Source organism: Lucilia cuprina, chromosome 4, assembly GCF_022045245.1.
Source record: "Lucilia cuprina isolate Lc7/37 chromosome 4, ASM2204524v1, whole genome shotgun sequence".
Classification (NCBI taxonomy): Eukaryota; Metazoa; Arthropoda; class Insecta; order Diptera; family Calliphoridae; genus Lucilia; species Lucilia cuprina.
Window position 1 is genome coordinate 31,610,952 of NC_060952.1, and position 16,939 is coordinate 31,627,890.

The 16,939-nt window shown below is 29.7% G+C and overlaps 2 protein-coding genes across 3 annotated transcripts in view; one reads left to right on the forward strand and one right to left on the reverse strand.

Moving 5' to 3' along the window:
- Positions 1-971: 971 nt before the first annotated feature.
- On the forward strand, positions 972-8,153 carry LOC111681304 (eclosion hormone). Of its 2 annotated transcripts, XM_046950278.1 has the most exons (3): positions 972-1,074; positions 5,861-5,980; positions 7,341-8,153. In XM_046950278.1, the coding sequence occupies exons 2-3, from the start codon at positions 5,869-5,871 to the stop codon at positions 7,523-7,525; spliced, it is 297 nt and encodes a 98-aa protein (XP_046806234.1). In that variant the 5' UTR covers positions 972-1,074; positions 5,861-5,868; the 3' UTR covers positions 7,526-8,153. The 2 variants fall into 2 exon arrangements, with proteins under 2 accessions (XP_046806234.1, XP_023298820.1); XM_023443052.2 differs by lacking the exon at positions 972-1,074 and having other exon boundaries at positions 5,712-5,980.
- Positions 8,154-10,119: 1,966 nt separating this feature from the next.
- LOC111681298 (peroxidase) overlaps positions 10,120-16,939 on the reverse strand; it is a 76,875-nt gene continuing 70,055 nt past the window's right edge. The window contains exons 5-10 of the mRNA XM_023443046.2: positions 14,483-14,871; positions 14,237-14,410; positions 11,065-11,995; positions 10,729-11,007; positions 10,558-10,654; positions 10,120-10,487 (exon numbers count right to left, since the gene is read on the reverse strand). Coding sequence (XP_023298814.1) covers positions 10,437-10,487; positions 10,558-10,654; positions 10,729-11,007; positions 11,065-11,995; positions 14,237-14,410; positions 14,483-14,871 — 1,921 coding nt within the window. The 3' untranslated portion in view covers positions 10,120-10,436. The remainder of the gene's footprint in view (positions 10,488-10,557; positions 10,655-10,728; positions 11,008-11,064; positions 11,996-14,236; positions 14,411-14,482; positions 14,872-16,939) is intronic.

Sequence of the window (16,939 nt, forward strand, 5' to 3'; positions counted from 1 at the left end):
AATAAACCATATGCATATTTAGTATCATATGAAAGGTCTGAAATGAGAGACGATTACAATGGCATTACACAATTTTGTATATAACTCAAAAATTATTACAAAATTTTTAATAATTGGGAGAATTTTTAGATTATTATTTTATTTTCGTAGAATTATTTAATGTAATTAATTAAAATTATTACATTATAAACCTCATAAACAATTTATCCTGCATTACATTATTCTGCAATATTTATCAGTGTTACAATTTTATTAAAAATTTTCAATTTTTGTTTACTTTTACTGTAACACAAAAATGTCTTTTATGTCATTTAAAACATCTTCCAAAGATCTTTCTTATGATAACAAAATATCATATTTTTTCTTTGGAAGAAATATGAAAAAAATTATAAAACCTCAAAAAACCTTCTTTGATCCATCCCACCAAATGTTGACCGTAGTACAAAAATTTCGAGGTGCGGTATATTAGAATCAATTAAACATTAATTTTAGTCGGGAATATCGAGACCTTATCATTCCTCCACAGCAAACGGCCCACCCTTATGTACATGTATCCTTTGGACACATATACTTTTTCTAAATTTATATGTATTGATTTGATTTATTTGCTAATAACTTATATTTTTGGTCTTTAAAGATAAACATGTAGTAAAACTAACGATTAAACATACAAATAAATCTTTACCCCTATTTTTAAGCTAATTATAAATTGATTGTATTACACCCCCACGAAGAATTTCACTTTAGTATTTTACTTAAACAATTTTTTTTTTGCAATTAAAACGGAAGTACAAATTCAAATACTTATTAAAATAATTAACTTAAATTGATACTTAAGTACTTCAATATTTTTTTTTGTCAACAAATGTACTTCCGATTCTAATACTATTTGCAAAAAAAAAAAAAATAAAAATCTTAAAACACAAAATAAAATTTTACTATAAAAGACCAGGTCTTTTGAAACAAAAGACATCAGTTTCAAATAAACGGTCTTAACAAACACTAGTTGTTTAAGTCAATAAAACTACCAAACGACCAAATAAAATCTTATTAAAAATCAATCAAAAATATCAAGTGAGTGTTTATTAAGATATTAAAAAAAAATTATTAACAATAAAAATTAATAAAATGTGCAAAAAATTATTAAGTCAAATAAACACGTTTGTTTAAATAATGTTAGCAAATTTGTGAATATTACTGGTCAATTGTAAAATGATAGTTAACAGCAGCAACACCTACACATTTCTTTAATATTGATATTGAATTTTCATTGAACTATAGTTTTATGATTAGAGATCAAAATATTTAAAAACATAATTTGTTTAAAACTATTGAACTTGCTTTGAGTTATCGGTTAATGGTCATGAAAGGACATGAATGAACTATAAGTTATTACACGAGCAATATCATTTATGTCAACTGTTAAAATCGGCCAAAGATTGTCCTTCTACAACGATAAACATAAACATATTGTGAATTGTATATACATGTAAATGTATATACAATTCACAATCGGTATTGTATTGTTGTATCGTTGTATGTCATACAATTGTAACAAACTAAAGTTTTAGAAACAAAAATCAGAAAAAACTACAACATAAATCGATTGGTACTAGATCGGTTGTTTACTAATTTGCAAACGTTTAGGTTGAGTCCATAGGACTTCCCATTAGGTAACCCACCATGTAACCCACCAAGGATGAAAAAATTGTTTCGGTCAAGGAATGTTTTACTATTAGCGGTGAAGTCAGAGTAGATGGAAGACCAGTTCTTTTTTCCCTGTCATTGCAAATGCGACAGTATTCATTGCACCCAATGATCAGTTATTACTGCTAGAAAAGCTTGATAAAATCCCATCTGTTATGGGTTATAACTTGAATAGCTTGTGCTTTGCTCAATAAACACAAAATATTAAATAACTCTCAGAAATATTTCCAGTAATTGCAATAAAAATAATTTATTGTAAACAATTTCAAAAAATCCCCTTTATAACAGACAACTGTTTTTTTGATATCAGGAAATAGAATCCATAGGAAAAACACAAAACAAAAGAGACATTAAAAAAAATAAAATATTGTTGCAAGAAAATTTAATCATAAACAACATGGGTCTTTGTCTATAAGAAATTTAAGTTTCTTTTTGTGTCTCCTGTTAATCTTAACAACACCACAACGAAACGGATCTTAATTGACGCCAATCAACACATTCTTACCTCCCTTCCTTACTCATTCATTCTACTAGTTCTTCAAGAATTTCATTTCATTACAATTTGCTCAGTCGTAGTAATTTAATTCTTACAAAACTGGATCTTTTACTTAATGTAATTTTTGTGATATTTTTAGCTTTTTTTTTTTGCCACGCGCTTAAATAAATTTAAATATTTAATGGCAGTTTATTTTGGCTTATAGTTATTATTGTTGTCTTTTAACAAAACATGAATAAAAAATTTCAAAAAAAAAGAATTAATTAAATTTAAATGATTTATTAAGTAAAAAAAAACTACTACGTTTTTAATTTGCATTTAAAACGTGAGAAAATTTTTTAAACCTGTTTTTGAAAAAAAAGAAATATGCTTATGAGCCGCTAGGAAATACTTAAAGTTAATATTTTTCTTATTAGTCATTTAATTAACATTATTCGTTCTTAATTAAATATACATAAATCAAACTGGTAAACACACTAAAAATATTTGTGCTTTTTTTAAAGACCAGTATAAACTGGATCAAGATATTACAGCGTGGTAATAGTAAGAAAATACTTTATATATATGAAAACTTTTAAGAACACCACATCAACCATTTTACACTAAATGAGACTCGGGATTAAAATGCTAAAAGCAATGGTCCACCTGTTTTCGTTTTGTCATTTTCAATTAGCTCTTTAATGATCTTTCTTGCATTATTAATTTCACACGTGACATGTTTGCTCACATGTGTATAATAAACAATCAAAATAGGCAAAGAGCTAATTTTCTACTGTCTGTTTATTGTTGACTATAATCTGCCATCATTTCTCTTTCCCTGCACACCAATATATGTAAGATTACCAGTGAGTAGCTCCATTAAAAAGGGTTTCATAGTAGCTTTCTGCTCACACTTGTATAGAAAATTAACGAAATTGAATTCTATACCTAGCAAAAAAAAGAACTTCCAAAGAAGCGAAAAAGAAGTAGAATTTATTCCATGGAAATACTGAAATAAAACTGAAAAAGTGATGAGTTTAACACAAGCCTGTCATAGGAGGGATGTCCTTTTTATTTGATTCCAAATTCATTGACTTCCTGAGAATAACTTCAGATGTAATTCGTGTTACACAATATTAGTGATACAAGAAAAATTTTAAATGCCCCTGTATCTACTCTTAAAATGAGCAGATGGGTGTCTGGTACTTTTTTTGAAATTCCTACCTTTAAGGAGTAAAATGTGTAACAAAGGTGATTTTGGTACCTTTTTTTGGCCCTTTATTACTTTTGAACTAATTAACATAATCAAATTTTTCTAAATATTTTTGATACATCTCTCAAAATTATGAGACACCTGTTTCGTACTTTTTTTTAAATTCAGTCCTTTTTTGGTGTAAAAGGGAGAAAACTGTATTTATATTGTTTGAGTTTTATCTGCGATATATAGATTTAAATACGGAACATTTTGTAAACTTAATTCTCGAAAAAGTATATTTCAAGCAAAAAGGGGAAAATTTTTACTCTTTTTATTAGTACTTTCCACTTAGGTAAAATTTATTCCTTTTTTGGTACTTTTTCTACCTTCAAATGATACTCTTTGTATGTTCTTTAATAGGAACTCAAAACACATGATTATTAAACATACACAGTCCTCATTGAATAAGATTCTTTAGTACTTTTTTTTAGTACTTTTTATCTCATAAATTGTACTTTTTTAATTTTCTAAAATATTCAACCTAGGAACATTAATTTTAACATTCATGGTCTTGACTGAATAATATTCTTTAAGTGGTGACTATTTGGTACTTTTCTTTTTTAATCAATTTTAATTTTCTATAAAAGTAAACAAAATTTTTTATATATTTTATTTAAGTTAGAGTAGCGAAGCACCCATGGTATGCTAGTATATAATATTTGTATATAGAAGTTGCCACGCCCACTGCAGCCAGTCTGACCTTTTCGTCCACAAATATGCAGATGGATTTTAAAAATGTTCATACAATATTAAACGACTATTTTAGTCTTCTATATATACAGATTTTAATGCTAACTTGATATGGAAGGCGCCACGCCCCTTAGAATAGTCCATTTTTGTCAGAAATATTCATTATGAACATAAAGATACTCGTGTAAACTCGTTTGAGCAGCCTAATTGTTTCGGTGTTCCAGATATAAGTAATTATATTATATATTGGAGGCCACACCCACTATTGGTACTAATCCCCAATATACCCAGTCTACTATTACCTTACAAGTGTAGTATAAGTGGGTGTGGAACCTCGCCAGTGTAAATCACGAATGGTTAAAACGTCGCCTTTGTTTCAAGTGAAGAAATCGAACATTTTGGATAGAAACGTGTAAAGTACCTACAAATATTACATGCATCACTATGTAAATTGTAATTCCTGTTATAATCAATATAGTGAACGCTATTTTTTTAATATGTTTATTTTCAGCATTTATAGCTGATTTGTTTAACTTATTATACAGCTTATAAATCAATAAAAATATCAAGTATAATTGAAAAATATAAGTCATATAAAACATTTTTAGAAATATCTGGAAATAATTGACCCATAAATATTCTTAAAGTTGTCCCTATTCCAATGTAATGTTTATGACTATCATTCACGTGGTGATCGTTAATTGTATTTGAAAGAAATGATATTTCTTTTGATAGTTTTAAATTAACATACACGTAAAACTCACATAAAACGTTTAAACATGTTAAACAGCTTAAACGTTTTTGTTTTGTCTTAAATATGAATTAAATTAATTAAATCCAGTTACAAAACACTGAGACAAAAGTCGATGAGACAGAAATGAAATACCACGTTTTTATAAAGCTTAAATGTTTTGAAAAATATTCAAAAGCTTTAAATTAATATGAAAGCTATAGTTATTGCAAAAATGCAAACACTTTTGAAAAGCTCATTAGCAAAGCTGTGTTTTTACTTAAGCTTTAATTAGATAAGTATAATAAAGCATTCAAAAGTTTTAATATAAGTTTAAGTATAATAAAGCTTCTTACAACTATGCTTTTATAAATTATATTATTATTTAAGGGCTTTGAGCTTTCTAAAGCTTACATGTCTAATAAAGCTAATAAAATCAACTTTAGTTGTAAAACACTTAAAAGCTTAAACATGTAAGTTAAAAATGTTCTTTTTTCTTTTGTACTAATAATCTTCTTTCTTACAACTTCTCTACGTGTATCACCCAACACAGATGCTAATTAACCATTTAATTTTTGCGTAAAATAAAAAATTCACTGCTGAATTTAAAACAAAGCTGTTAAAAATTTCAATTTAAACATGCGTAAAAAGTTACAACTTGATTTGGTACTTTTTTTTAGTAACTTTTCTGGCTCGGTAAGCTTTCTTGTAAGAAAATACAAAAAACGCTACAAAGTAAACTCACGAGACAAAATACAAAATGAATTAATTTAATTTGTTTACAAAGAATCTGTTTTCATACATAAAGCCAAGTAAATTGATAAAATATTTTATTTTAAAACAAACATTACAGCATTGAAAAACATAACGTCTCTTAAAAAAGTTTAAGAAAAAAAAAAAAACAAAGGAAATAAACTTTAATAAAAGTGTTTATTTGACTTTAAATAAATTGTGTGAAAAGTGAATTTGAATTTCGTGAAGCTAACATTCATATTTTTCGCAGCCTTAAAAATGTTCTCCTCAAAAACTGTAGTCATTGCTTTCGCTGTCATTGCCATCAGCTGTTGTCTAATTGAAGTCAGTCAGGCCTTACCTTCTATTGGACATTTCGGCAAACGTTTTGGTAAGTTTATTGATAAAAATTTTACTACTCGTGTTGGAATTAAGTGAAAATCTATTTAACAAAAGCTTTTTATGATTTCAAGATTAAAATAGAAAACTTTAAAGCCTTTCAATTATATGAAAGCTCATTTCAAAATACAATTGCAAATTAAGATCAATTGTTACTTAAGCTTTACAAATAGTTACTACAAATAAACAATAATAAAAGCTTTTTATTGTACCTCATAGAAAAAGCTCGAGAATTATTTTACAATAAAAAACTTTTATCAGTCTTGAATTTTTACGAATAATTGCTACAAATATCCTTTAAGCTTTTATCTTTCTCTTAAAGCTTTGGTTTCTTGAACGAAACTTTTAAATTTTTTTAGCATTGACGATTTTATGCTTAAAAGCATTTCAATAAACTGAAAGCTCTTACGCCTTTTCACATTAAAATCAGTTCATATTTCAAATTATATAAATAGTTGTTGCAAATAAATTTATTAAAAGCTTTTTATTGTAAAACTCAAAAAAAGCTTAAAGCTCAAGATTTATTTAATTTTGAAGAGCCGTTATCGGTTTTGGATTTAGAAAAATACTTGCTTTAAACAAAAACTTTTACGTCACACTAATAAGCTTTTATCGTTATGTAAAAGCTTAGTTTTCTTGGTAGAAACTTTTGTGACATTTATACTTAACAAAAGCTTTAAACTTTATTTTGCATTAACGAGCTTATATCAATCTCAAATAATTGCTAAAAATATACTTTAATTGAAAGCTTACTGTTACACTGGTATTTAGAGCTTAAAGCTGTTATTTTACTTAACATCAATAAGCTTTTATAAAACCGCTAAAACTCTATTTCACATTAAACAGCTTTTATCAGTCCTGAATTTACACAAATAATTGCTATAAATATACTTTAAGCAAAAGCATTTTGTACGTCACATTAATAAGCTTTTATTGTTCTTTTAAAGCTAAGTTTTTTTGGGAGAAACTTTTGTGACATATTCTTTATATAGCAAAAGCTTTAAACTTTAGATTTATTAAGCTATTTCGGATAATTGATAAAAAAGCTTTAAATGAAATCCTACTGTCGCACTGGTATTCAGAGCTTAGGGGCTTTTATTAATCTGCAAAAGCTTCATTTAATTCAACATAAAGCTTTTCAATGAAATTTTAGTGCTTTAAGATTACTTTCTAAATGATCTTTAAATTGGTAACAAGTTTTTTTGTTTTGTGGAACAATTTCTATTACAGTTTAATAAAAGCTCAATCATTAAAGCTCTTTATGGTTAATTCACTTAATTTCTCTTTATATTGCTTTATAACTTTTATTAATTTTTAAACAAATTTTCCTTCCATTTGATCTCCGTCTCTAGACACCATGTCCGGCATTGATTTCATACAAGTCTGTTTGAACAACTGTGCCCAATGTAAGAAAATGTTTGGCGATTACTTCCAAGGTCAAACCTGTGGTGAATCCTGTCTGAAATTCAAAGGCAAAGCTATACCCGATTGTGAAGATATTAACTCCATTGCTCCTTTCATAAATACTTTTGAATAATGAGATGAAAAATAAACAAGGTTGATTTGTTGATCTGATGAAATGTGATAATAACCAAATACCCACGATGATGATGATAACAATACTTAAAAAAAGATTAAAACAAAAATTAAGGTCAATGTAATTTCTTTAATATGTAAACGAAAACAAAAGTTACCCAAAACTTTGTTAACTTTGTTTTGCGGTAACAAAGTTGACAAGTTTATTATTATGTTTTCCTTAATTTTAATTGCGTTAAGCTGTGATTTTGTTTTGTATCATACAAATGTATTTATTTATTTTATTTTATTTATTTGTAAAATTATTTTTTAAAGTTTTATTAAGCATACATTAAGGCTTATAGTTTTAATTTAAAGTGGTTTTTATGTTTAACAGTAAATACTGTAATAGCTGGACATTTTTGTAACAAAAATTTAAATATTGAATGTTTTCTAATATATCAATAGTATGAATTTTTTAATTTAATGTTTAGTTTATTAAGTATTATAATTCGTTTACATATTAGTTTTAATATACATATGCCAAATAATAGTTCCTAAATCTATTGTAGTCGATAAATTTAATTATTGTGTAAAAAATGTACATTTTTTAAAACAATAATAAAATAAAATATTCATTCCTTTAAGCATAAAAAAGCATTTTTATTTATAGTTCATAAGATCTTAAAAAATTTCCTTGCAAAAACTTTCATTACTAAATAAGATGTTAAAAAGCTAACATTTACTTATGTCATAGCATCATTTTAAGTCATTAATTCAACACTGTAATGTCATTGATGGCAAGTACATACCACAATCGCTTACAAGTATTTTAAACAATTAGTGAACATTAAGCGCATGAAAAAACTCCTCAAATGTGAAAGATTACAAACTTCATTCTAAGTATCTCTCTATGATAATCACTTGAAGTACAAGTGCTTCATTCTCCAATTCTCTGACACCATGATCTAGCATGATCTTTGCATCTTTTAAATAGTTGGGGTTTCAGGACCTTTGAATGTTCCAAAGAATCTCGATTGTGAGAAAACTTAATGGTAATGAAGCATATATATTAAGAGTCTATGAATAGGTGATCGTATGGCACAGATTTTATCGCATTCTCATGTCTCTTCTATTTCTCTATGTTAATTATATAAAGTACAGATGCTTTATCCGCCAATCCTCCATGATTTTTGCCTCTTTTTAATAGGAAGGGTTTCAAGACCTTTGCAGACATCAAAGAATCTCGATTGGGATAAATTGCAGACTTCGTTCATGGTACTTCTCTTCGATCTTAATGGTGATGATTCATGAACATTAAGATTCTATGGTGATCACATGATACACATTCACAAGATAGTAGCTATACTTTTTCGTTTAATTTTCTTCATATAGAGACCAAATATTTAAAGGCCTCCGAAATCCAATTGATATTTTCAACAGTCAATGACTTGGAAATTTATGAACTGGTGATCTTATGTCACAGATTTTATCGCATTCACATGTCTCTTCTATTTCTCTATGTTTATCACTTAAAGTGCAGGTGCTTCATTCGCCAATCCTTGGATCAAGACCTTTCTCTCGATTGTAAGAAATCACAGACTTCGTTAATGGTGCTTCTCTTCGATCTTAATGGTGATGATTTATGTACATTAAGATTCAATGGTGATCGCATGACACAGATTTGATAGCATTCACAAAATAGTCGCTATATTTTTCTTTATATAGAGATCAACTATTTAAAGATCTCCGAAATCCAATTGATATTTTCAACAGGGAACTAATAGGAAGTCACTTCGAAAAAAAAATCATATTATCGGTGATATTTTGTTTAATATTTCCATACTAGAGGTGTTGTTGAAGTAATTGATCGAGTGTTAGCTATCTTATTAATTTATGGACCCTGATCTGTTAAAAACTTCATTTTTTAATATTGGTGGATGTAGTAGGGTACTTTCTGAGAATTTGTGGACTGTCTCTTTTTAACCTTGTGATGAAGTGATTATTTCAGACAGAATCACATTCTTAAATATAATTTCCTGACCCTATAAATTAAAATTCTGAATTCTGAATATATATTCTGGGTCTTTATTAAACTTGAAAACGATCTAGCCATGTCTTTCCGTCTGTTTGTTGAAAGCACGATGGAGTCCGAACGGAAAGAGCTAGAAGCTTGAAATTTTAAGCAAATGTTTTCTATAGTTTCTTACGAGCAGAAGTCTATTAACATAATTTTACAGGGATCGGTCCATAATTAACCCATTCTAGCCAGGTCATTACTGTTTGGAATGTACGAGTATAGCGCTAAAATTCGACATAAGTAAGTTTTTTATGAGTACAAATCTCTCCACCGAGTTTTATGAGTATCTGTCTATTATTGACCCAAAGTCAGGGATGTAAAATTTACTTCTATATTTTCCTCAAATCTTAAAAAGATCAGTTCGTTTTTTTTATTTATATATTTTATTTCATTTATTGTTTGTATAAATTGTTATTATTAAATGTTTAAACAAAATAATGATTACAATGAAAAAAAAATACTTAAAAAATTTTTACTATTTAAAAATAATATATACAAAAAAAATCAAAAATTAAAAAGTAAAATAAAAAGCAATCATTGCAAAATAATCGAAAAAAATAATTATGACGACAGCAAGTGAATAAAATAAAATACATTCTTTTTTTATAATAATTATGAAGAAAAATGCTAAGAACACATGTATCAAAGAGAAAAATATATCATTGACTTAGAATAGAGATGAGAGTAAACGGAAAACGACGACTTTTAATAAGTTAAAAAAATGTATAAGAGAAATGTGTGTCGAAGAGTAAGAGAAAAATAAAAAAATATAATGATGATTAGGGAGGGAGTATGAATATAATGCTCCTTGAGTATTTAACAAAGAAATGCTGAGGGACTGGGGAAACGTCAATTATTTCTTACGGAAATTTAGCAAAGTATCGGGAATTTCATTAATATAGTTCTGCAAGAAGAAAGAGAAATGGTCCATGAGTTAATCATACATGTTAAAAAAATATTCAAAAAGTACTTACAAAAACTGGTGAGGCGATATCGGGACTAGCATAATCGGCCCATTTTGATAAATCAATTGAGGGTATAATACCACTCTTACAAGGTACACGGGGGTTACTGAAATTTTAAAGAAAAAATACATAAGAATTCAATTATATGTTTCTAAGATTTTATATTCACAGTTAACTTACATTTCATGATCGGGCAATACCATGGGGTATATTTGTACTGTATCTATTAAATCTGTATTATCACAAATCAAACGTGATAGTTTGGCTTTGCGTATTTCCTGCAATTGTTCGGGTGTAAATGAAGAAGGCTGGTTGGGCAACTCATACCAGAAACGATCACCACGTCTTATATAACTCATTTGAGTGGCAATAACACAGGCAAAAGTGGGACCCAACATTGAACCAGGCAAAGATTTTTCCGAAACACCACCAGACCATAAATCAATATCAGCAGGATGTCTATTAAGAAAATTAAAATTATTTTTTTTTTTAAATCTTAAAAAAATTCAAACTTACTCGAATATGGATTGATATCTTAAAATAGTATCATTGGGCATAGAACCAAACATTTCATCCCAGGTATTTGAAGTGGGTAGACCACAGAATTTACGGAATTCCATATAGCCGGGTATACCAAATTCACGACCACGTTGCATATTAAACGACACCAAATCCATACCAAATCTAGCACCTTCCTTCTTAAACAAATGATTTGTTACTTCTTGTGTTATAGAGTCGTCCATAGCCTGGGCCACTTGATTCATTAAACCCATAAAATATTCATCTAAAACACCAGCTCTGTACAAATCATAAGGACGTCTTATCAAATCGGACAATCTCTTTGAGGCAATAAACTTATGAGCCTTGGACCAACGTTCGACAGCTGTTGGCAATAAGGAGTGACCAAAACGGAAAGCAGCACCAGCAAATGAATCAATAATACCAGGATTTACCTTAGGATCATAACCATCCCAATAACCATCCTTTTGCAAAACCAAACCAAATTTCTCCATAACTTCTTTGCCCAACAAAATGGGTAAGAATTCATTGTATGTAACATGCTGTACAATGGCAATATTAATTCTACGGGCCTCTTGGAATAGAGTCTCATCATCCCAGTGTTTATTGACATGTGCCAAGCCGGTAGCCAAACGATTGTGTTCTCTGGCCATTAAAGTGTGCATACAGGTTAAGACCAATTGTTCATTGACACGTATCTCGCCGGCTTCGAAACAGAACATACTCTTGTTGGGTCTAGTGCAACCTTCATCGGGAATATCTAACTTGAGAGGTAATAAATCCTTAAGACCATATTCATTGAAGACAGGGTTCATGCGCAATAAACCACCATAACCGGTACGTAGTTTGCGGGCGAATTTCTCATTTACACCATAGACTGTATTGGCATCAATGACACCAGTTAAAGTGTTGAATTGCTGGCGAGAACCTGGAAATTTTGAAAAGAGTTGTTATTAAATAATTTGTAAATACTTTGAAGGAAAGGATGGATAAAATAATTTAGAGGTTGAGCTGCATTTTCCCCTTTTATCCCCACCCCGTGGATCCGCCCCTGGTCTTAATTTTATGTGTCAGCAAAGCATAGTTTCCGGAAGCTGGTAAAATTGGGGCTTAGAAATAATATTTAGTTCATGGTGATAAAAAACTGCTCTATTGTGACAACCCAAAGAACAAAAGTTCATGCTTGAACTTATCCGAATCTACACTCCAAGGATGGCAGTATGAAACCAGATTTGAAGCAGATTTATGTAATCATGACATCACACGATCAAATATTGAAAGATAAATCTTTTTTGATTGATGTGTGGATTATTATTTTGTTTTGAGATGAAAGATATTAAAGAAAGAGAGAGGGATCGGCGATATCGTTGAATTCATTACAGTCTTTTAGAAAGCTTGGAGCTGTAAAATGTAATCATGACAAGACACAATCAAATATTGAATGATCAATCATTTTTGTTCGATGTTGAATGTCTTCTGTTTTGAGATGAAAGATATTGAAGAAAGAGAGAGGTCAGTGACATCGAGGAAATCATTACAGTCCATTTAGAGAGCTGTTAGAGATGGGTACATATACATATTCTCTTAAATATCAAAGCTATTGAGATATCGAGAGCAGTAGAGGTATATGTAATAGCTCAGATCAATACAGTGTGACTATATATTATTATCACTTTTCTGCTTTAAAGTTTCGAAGGTTTTCAGAAATTTCGAAGCATTTAGAGTGATTCTAAAGCTATATTGATATATCGAGAGGATAACAGATCGACTTATGCCTGAAGAGTGATACAGTGATACTATTATGACTTTACTGTTTAAAGATTTCGAAGGATTGGAAATCTGAATATCCTGGAGAAAAGAAACTATTATCAGTCTATTTAGAGAGCTTGTTGCGATGGATACATATTATATACTACATAGACCTCAAATAGATATATATAAACACTTAATTCTCCTACATTTTAAAGCTATTAAGATATCTAGAGAATTATCACTTTTCTGATTTAAAGCTTCGAAAAATTTTCGAAAATTTCAAAGCATTTAAAGCCATTCCAAAGCTATAATGAGATATTCATAGGAGAACGGATCAACGCACTCGTGAAGATTGATTCAGTGATACTATTATCACTTCTCTGCTCTAAGATTTCAAAGGACTTTTAGAAATTAGGAATCTGAATATCCTGGCGAGAAGACTATTATCGTGGGATTTTGTACAATTGAAAAGTATAGTCTTTAATGTAAAAAATCAGGAATTTATTTAATCAGTTTCCATTACATAAAGTAACTATCAATAGAAACTCTGTTAGAGTAATCAGTGATCAGTTGGCGACATAAAATAACTGGCAGTTAATTTGTTTTGGAATGTCAAGAACATAATTGAGCTTTAGCTGCAACTTCTTGCTTTATAAAAAATCTTACACGTACAATTATGACCTTAAAATTGTTATATGCAGGTGTCAACTTAAACTTTACTTCCGTTTGGACAATGAAATGTCTGACAAGCACAATCTCAAGGAAAAATTGAACAAAAAAAAAAATTCTTTCAAAACATAAAGCAAGACCGTTTACTGATTTCAAAAGAATATTTCACATCAAAACAATATTGCAGTCAAAACCACATTGCCATAGAATTAGAAAAATAAACACAAATAAAACCTTTTCAAACGACCTTCGATATTACTATATACAGACTCGTATACATATGTATGTACATTTACCACTAAATAGAAGGTATTTTATTAAAAAGCTCAAAATTATGACATGGGCGTTAACAGACTAACCTGTTAAAGTTCGCCCCCCCCCCCTAAATAAACGCCTACTCTATGAAATCAAACAAAATAAAACACAGCTCAACACTCAAGCAACGAAAAGTTGCAGCCACATTAAATGATTGACAGTTTAAGTATTATAAACTACTAACAGTTTATAAGCTGCAGGCTTAAGTTTTATTTAAAAACTTAAAGATTTAAAAACAATCTCAGAAAACAGACTTAAAAAGTCAACTTTGGCTACCAGTATTGAAAAATTAAACAAAAAAAATTAAGGCGAGCCCTTAACATTTAGAGGAATTTTTAGCTTAAACTTGGCCGCCACCAAAAAAAGAAAAACAATTAAACTTAAAACTAAACAATAAATGCAGTTGCAATAACACCTGCTGGCTACAACTTACCCAATCTACAGCCAGGTCTAGGTGAAGGGAAACCACGTACAAAATCAATACATTTAACATTGAAAAGACGATAGAAATAATCATCATCTGGTACACGAATCTCATTACAATAGGGATGTTTCAAATGCATGGGACGTTTGCAACATTCTTCGGGATCATTACGATTAATGGGATCTGAAAGAGAGAGAAAAATGTTATTGGAAATAATTTACCAAAAAAAAAAAGCTGTTAAGCTTCAACACTTACCCAAGGGTGTACCGGTTAAAGTGAAATCGTGATCCATAAATTGACCCCAAGCAATAACCATAACAGTGCCAGCATGATCATGATAACCATCATCGGGATGCATAGTACGTGAAACCACACGTGAGTAGGGTAAATCACGTCCTGTCACCGATATACGAGGAGCATTAATACCATCAGCATAGAGGGGACCAATTAAACGTTGAAACGGTGCCATGGCAGCGCCCCATGTTGGATGTTCAATATTGTTGCATAACCCATCGAAACGTCTGTATTTACCGGGACGACATTCCACACCAGAGAAGAAAGGTGGACAGACTTCACGAATCAAAGTTTTCGAGGTGTCAATGGTGGGTAAACCTTTTTCGATTTCTTCATAAGAAAGACCATAACTGAAAGTAAAACGAAACAAATGTGGTTAATATTTAATATGAAACGAATGTAAATCTTGTTGGAATAGTGTTAATTCTACTAAGGAGTGAGATCGAAAAATTCTTAACATACATATATGCTTATAAAAAAGAAACCACTAAACTTACAGCTTTATTTTTTTTTATTTGATTCAAATTATTATTACAATTTATAAAAAAAAAATATTTTTATAGTTTTAATCACTAGTGATGAAATTTTGAACCCTTTTCGGAAACCCTTCCATTAACGTTTTTATAGTGCTTTCTGTCACTTTGCTCGAACATGTAGTCCATCTCCGTTTAAAATCTACCACACTTTTGGACACCTTTTTTGTACTCTTCAATTCTCTTTTAACAAAAGCCCAATATCTCTCCACTGGCCTTAGCTCCGGGCAGTTTGGAGGATTTGCCTCTCTTGGTACAAATACCACATTATTGTTCTTGTACTACTCAAGGGCTTGTTTACCATAGTGACAGGATGCAAAGTCAGGCCAAAAATAAGTGGACACATTATGAAGTCTTATGAATGGAAGCAGCCTTTTTTGTAAACATTCCTTGATGTAAATTTCGGTATTTATAGAGCCCGTTGTAACAAATGATTGGCTTCTTTTGCCGCAACTGCATATAGCATGCCATACCAAGAACTTTCTGGGAAATTTTGTCTGCTTTTGGGTCCTAAACTTTTCTTCAACATTCCCTCGAGTATCAGCAACATAAAACTTTTGACCTGGAAGTTGCGAAAAATCTGCCAGAACATACGTTTCGTCATCCATTATGCAGCAAGAATATTTTTTTATAAAACCTTACTTCAATTTCCGTGCTCTGTTTTTGGCCTCTAAATTTTTAGCAGCGTTCCTGTCAGGAACTTTTTGAGCCTTGTATGTTTTTAAACCTGCATTAGCTTTAACTTTTCATACCAAATAGTCCGAGCACTGAGCTAACCGAGCTGCTTTCCTACCGGATGTGTTGGGAGCTCTTTTGAAAATGCGTTCTATTTTTTTGGCTTTAAAAACATCATGTGGACCATTGGCTATTTTACGAAACCGGAATTAAAATCAAATTATCCAACTATTAACCTAGATAAATCTTTATGTTGCCAAAGTGAAGCAAAAAAGTAAAACTTGCGTGAATAACTATTTATTTCACTTTTTCGATTTTCAATTAATTAACAACTTACGACTCTTACTAACATAGTTTGTTAAAACTAAGTAAAACCACTTTAAAGTATAAAGCGCAAAAAAATGTATTTAATTTGGTTGCACAGCTAAACAAAAAAAAAAACATTTGTTGCATAACAATTGTTGTTTCTGTGGCTGTTTACATACAACTCATACAATTTGATTATTTTTTTTTTTTTTTTTGGTTTCAGGCATGATAAAGACGATGATGGTGATGATGCTATGTTGGCTGCTTAATAAGTTAATGTCGATGATCATTGCATTGATCATAATGATGAGTTGCATGGGAGTTTTTTTTTTCGTTTGGGTTTAAGTTTATGTATACATAGGTGTATTTAGTTTATCAAGCGATCAATGACATGGAATTATTCATTCATTCTACTTTTGTGATCATGAGCAAAAAGACTTTTACTTTCAGGAATGTTCTTATCATAAAGAATTACACATGCTTTCCAGATTGTATATTAAGGTTTGATTATAATGTGATGACTTTTATTTTGGAAGTCTTACTTAGATTTCTAGATTTCTAATTTTATTATTTGTATATGCTTCCCTGATCATTAGTGCCGGACGATCAGCACAACACTTACGTCAATTTTGATCTTACTTTTTAAAAATGTAACATTCCAGCTAAAATAAAGCGAAGTACTTCCAAAAGAATAACATTTATCACTACTTGAAAAGTAGCAATTTTTGAATTGTTTTACCTTCTGTGGAAGTGATGTTTAATGACTTCCGAAGAATCTAAAATAATATTATTTTTTCTGTTCTTACATTTTTGTGAGATAAAAAATTTTATTTTAGGGCTTCTTTTTTATTACCTGTATTAATGTTAATATTATTTAATAATATAATTTCACTTCCGAATAACT

Excerpts from the sequence above, each read along its gene's own strand:
- LOC111681304 (XM_046950278.1), top strand. The coding sequence starts at position 5,869 with ATGTTCTCCTCAAAAACTGTAGTCATTGCTTTCGCTGTCATTGCCATC. Across the intron at positions 5,981-7,340 it reads ACATTTCGGCAAACGTTTTG|ACACCATGTCCGGCATTGAT; the intron begins GTAAGTTTATTG and ends CTCCGTCTCTAG.